At 25.9% G+C, this 4,837-nt stretch overlaps 2 protein-coding genes across 2 annotated transcripts in view; one reads left to right on the forward strand and one right to left on the reverse strand.

Moving 5' to 3' along the window:
• Positions 1-4,837, reverse strand: part of LOC105449457 (insulin-like growth factor-binding protein complex acid labile subunit) — a gene marked incomplete at its 3' end in the record, with an annotated part of 33,820 nt that overhangs the window by 10,051 nt on the left and 18,932 nt on the right. The gene's annotated exons all lie outside the window — the stretch shown is intronic.
• On the forward strand, positions 1,078-4,018 carry LOC105449156. Its single transcript, XM_011688155.1, has 7 exons — positions 1,078-1,271; positions 1,348-1,609; positions 2,010-2,132; positions 2,667-2,828; positions 2,935-3,120; positions 3,237-3,436; positions 3,536-4,018. The coding sequence occupies exons 1-7, from the start codon at positions 1,087-1,089 to the stop codon at positions 3,699-3,701; spliced, it is 1,284 nt and encodes a 427-aa protein (XP_011686457.1). The 5' UTR covers positions 1,078-1,086; the 3' UTR covers positions 3,702-4,018.

Here is a 4,837-nt window from a genome sequence, read left to right on the forward strand (position 1 = left end):
ATACTTTAACTTATATCAAAATTTTGAAATTTAATTTTTATTTTATTAATTAAAACTGTAAAACTTTTTCTGCGATATTAATTGTGCTGGTGCATTATTAATTATAGTTATAAAAAGATCAAAATAGAGTAGTTTATTTTGTTTTTATAATTTTATGTGTGTTTTTTGTTTCTTATTATATAAAAAATTTTATATAGATACTAATATAGTCGCAAAAATGTGATAAATATAAGTTAAGCTGTAATAATATAAATTAAATAAAGATATATGTATTTATTACAGATCTGTAAAACATGATTTAAGTAAAGTGTTTATTCATTCTTAGTGCTAAATGGTTCTTTTAAACTTTATTTTAATTCTTTTTAAATTACCATTTTACCATTTTACCCAAAATTACCTTACCATTTACCGTAATTTACCAAATAAATTATCGTCAGATTGGGTCATTTTCATCTCTATTTGTAACAAATGTGGATCGAGACTGATAAGTATAATATAAAAATTGTTCGCCTCGACATATTAAAAATATGGAAACTGTTTCCTTTAATAAACTAAATTTTTTAAATTATATTTTTATCTGTGAGAAAAATTAGGCAATCACTTTAAGTTATCATTTCATTGTTTTATATATAGTATATGTGTGTCGAGTTAAATATATTGTGTTTATTTCAAGTATTGAATATTGTAGATAAGAATTTTTACTCAACTATTTGGACCAAATAATTTACTTACAATTACAATCTATAACAAAGTTCCAGGATTAGTAAAAAAGATGTAACCAACAAGTTATAATTAAACATACATTGTTATTTGATATTTGCTAATAGTAAAAAACCTAGGAAAATTTATTTGACATTATTTCAAGATACAATTTTTATTTATTGTTTTATGTTAAATATACATATATAAAATGTTTATATAAATGATGTGCATATGTTAAAATTTATTTATTTTTTATGTTATTTATAATTTTATACATAAAAAAATTATATCTTCTATAAATCACAGAATCATGGAGAAATTATTTGTATGTTGATTTTTAAAAAATGTTTTATCTTTTTTGTTCTTTATAGGTAAAAGAAGAAGATGAAAATAAAGCGCAGTAAATCTCTTTCTCCTGAACCATCTAGTAGCAAAGATACAAAACGTATCAAACTTGAAGAAATTACAAATTTAAATGGAACATCTCTGAATATTCTTGAATTCTCAGATGATGTTTTACTTAATATATTAAAATTTTTATATCCTCAAGATCTTATGGCAATCAGCTTGTGAGTTGTATTTCTGAGTCTACATTATATTACTTATAATGTTTCTTTTAATATAATTAACTTCTTTGAATCATAGATGTTGTCAAAGATTTGCACAGTTAACGCAAGACAGAACTCTGTGGAGAAGAGTAGATTTTCGAACAAAACCGATATTTCTAGATGATTTGAATCAATACATGAAATTTTTACAACCAATAACAATGAGTTTGGCAATGCGTGGTGATCTGATTTCTCATGAACGTTCGTCTCTTACACTAAAGTTTTTTAATAATGTGAAAATGCTATGTGATCAACTCAAAGAATTAATCATTGAAGAATATTACATCAATGGAGATAAGGTATATTTTATGATAGAAATGATTATAATGTAACATTTTTATTTTTAACTCTAGGTCTTAGCGGAATACAATGCATCCAGTGCGATTTAGTCATTTCTGAAATTACATTTCTTTAAACTATTATTTAAATATATTATTAAAATATTTTTGATTCTTGTTTATTTGTTTTTATTAGACTCTGAAGTATTGATTCCATACGTGTTGAGCTAAAAAAATATGCTTTCAGTTCAGAAATATAACGTAACAAAGTTACAGACCCCTGTGTGGTGAGGAATCAAAAATAACAATGACTTAGGATTAAAATGTTCATTATGTTGTTACATTAGATTTTTTCTTGCCTTTTTCTTTTTTTTTTATTAAAAAAATATATATTTAATCTATTACAATACAACTTTTACAGATTCATATAACAGATTTTCCTGGCACTATTGAAAAGCTTTCATTAGAAGGTTGTAAAATGAATTACCTACAAAGTAATAAATCTTATTTTTTTAAAATGGATCTTCACATGCCTAATTTGACAGTAAGTTGGTATTTTAATACAGATACAGCTTTTAATATCAAAATATTGTTTTTGCATTTTATTTTTTTTCGATTATTTCTTTCATATTTGTATTTGCAATTTTATAATTTATTTTTTAATGAGGTGCTCTATGTAAATTACTTTGTAAAACATAACACTACACATAGTTTGTAATGTAACTACGTTTTTCAGTAAGGACATATATAACAGCGAATTGCGTCCTTGTTATTTGCTAATAATTAAACAAGGATGAAATGTTTCACTGTTATACTGTACCTTGCTGGAAAATGCATTGACACTATGAAATACATATACTTAATGTATATTTGAAACTTAATTTATTTTTCAGTAAATAAGTCATTTGTAATTTCATTGTTTTTGAAATAAAAATTGATTGATAATGATATTAATGATATTAATGAAAAATTACTTGAAGATATGGTAAATAAATAAATATATTTATTTATCGCTTTTTTCCATGATTATAATTATGATAATTATTGTTATTGTGTTAAAATTTGATATTATTTTTAGTGTTTGATTTTAAGTAATTGTGAGTGGTTTACGCCGCATTCCTTACTAGTTATTAGCAAAATACCAAAACTTAAAGAACTTAGACTGAACTCATGCCATCGTCTGGGCGAGTGTGTTGCATATGCTAGTTTAGCAACTAGATTTGGATTCAAAACATTAGAGGTATAATGTTTTTCTTATTTGTATATTTTAATTATATTACATCAATTATTCTTATAATCTTATTGGATAGATATTTCACATAAAATGTTTTTATATTTTATATTAGGTTTTAGACTTACGTGATACAGCACTTGGTGATAGTGAAGTCGGTTGTTTTAGTAGCACTAAAACATTAACACATCTCTATTTGGAATGTCCTTCGACATGGAGAAATGAAGAATCGCCCGAAGTTATACAACAGCGGCAACAGGCTTTGCGATTACCTATATTTGAAGATGGTAATCTAGCACAGGTATGAAAGAACCAAATTTATAAGTATTGATTATAATGATTGGTATATTTATATTTATATATTTTTATAAGCATAAAATAGATGCTAGTATATAAATATAAATTATTCTAATTCAGTTTTTAGTCGAGGATGGATTTTCTTTTGAGAATTATGGATTTCAACGATGTTTGATATCAGATAGAGCAATCTGTGCACTTGGAAGTGATACTTGCGATAGAGAAGTTGTAAATAGCTTCCTTGCTCCACAAGGAATGATAATATTACGAGAAGATAGACGAATATCTAATAATCCAAATCTTAAAACGTTAGTTGTTAGGTAAGTCTATTTATGTCACAAAAAATATCAAAAAGTTTTAAGAACTCTTAAGAAGAGTGGAAAATACTTTAAATGGTTTACCTGATGTTCTTTTTTTAGAAATTATCCACGTGTAACGAATTCGAGTCTTACCCATTTGGTTTCAAATGCATCGAGATTAGAATACTTGGATGTTACTGGTACTTCTGTGACAAGAGATGGTGTTGAAGAGTTTAAATCACGAAAAAACAATGTTAAAGTGGTCTCGTCATTTGATGAAACATAGTTAAGGTCATGTCTAGCAAATTAGAAATTAATGAATATATTAATCCTTTCCGTTTAGAAATTATAAATACTTTTTGAAAAGTATTAAACTTTTATATTTTTTTAAATACTACGTTGTGCTTCAAGATAGGATTTACTTAAGACTTCTGACTACTCGATCAAGAACGTGTTTGGCGACGGTGGTACAACACTATAACGTGGTAGAAATTAGAACCTTGTTTATTATTAAGACCCGTTCTACAATATGTCGATGTTATAAGCCGTAAGAATTGACCAATCACAGTTAAAGTAAACACAGTAAAGAGAACACAAAATAATCACAATAAAGAGAATACTCAATTGTGATTGGTCAATTATTATTTACGATACTGGCATACGACGTATTATGAAACAAGTTGACGACGAAATTTTGTTTTGTATGTCATTGTATGTATGTTTTGTATGTTATTTATGTGCTTAATTGTGAAAATGTGTTTAATCTTGTACTTATCAAATTCGTAAAAATGGATGGAAGTAATGTTATTTTCGAATACGTAAAAGCATATTTTTCACATCTTTCAACAGCTACCAAACCATGTGTTTTTCTGTCTGAATAAGCTTTTACTTCACATACGACTATTTACTGACTGTCAGAAAGGAAAAACAGTTATTTTTCGTCTATTTTTATAAGTGTTTTAAAACGCTTCTATTTTTTTTGTTTCATCCAAATTTTCTTTACAAATGACATGCAAGAAACTTTAACGTGTCTTTTCTCGTTTATGACATCCAATATTGATTCCAATATGGCCACGGTGAGTCAGAAGCCTTAATGTTCAAACTATTTTCTAGAAGTAAATAATTTTGAGTATAATTTATTTGTGAAAAAATAGGACAGATAGATAAATTTGTTTTTTTCTGACAAGTCAACATAATTAGTGAAGTATTATAAATATTCTTTATATATTTTTTAGACTTTCAGTCTCATTGTGTTTAACTAATTAATTATGATATAATACTTATTGTAATTATTATTATGATTAATATTGTGATTGTTTTTTATTTTCAGTATTATTGCTATAATTTTTTTTACATGCGCACACACACGCACACGCACGCACGCGCACACACACACACACACACACACCTGTCTCTTATACA

This window comes from Wasmannia auropunctata, unplaced genomic scaffold (genome assembly GCF_000956235.1).
Source record: "Wasmannia auropunctata unplaced genomic scaffold, wasmannia.A_1.0 LD336076.1, whole genome shotgun sequence".
Classification (NCBI taxonomy): Eukaryota; Metazoa; Arthropoda; class Insecta; order Hymenoptera; family Formicidae; genus Wasmannia; species Wasmannia auropunctata.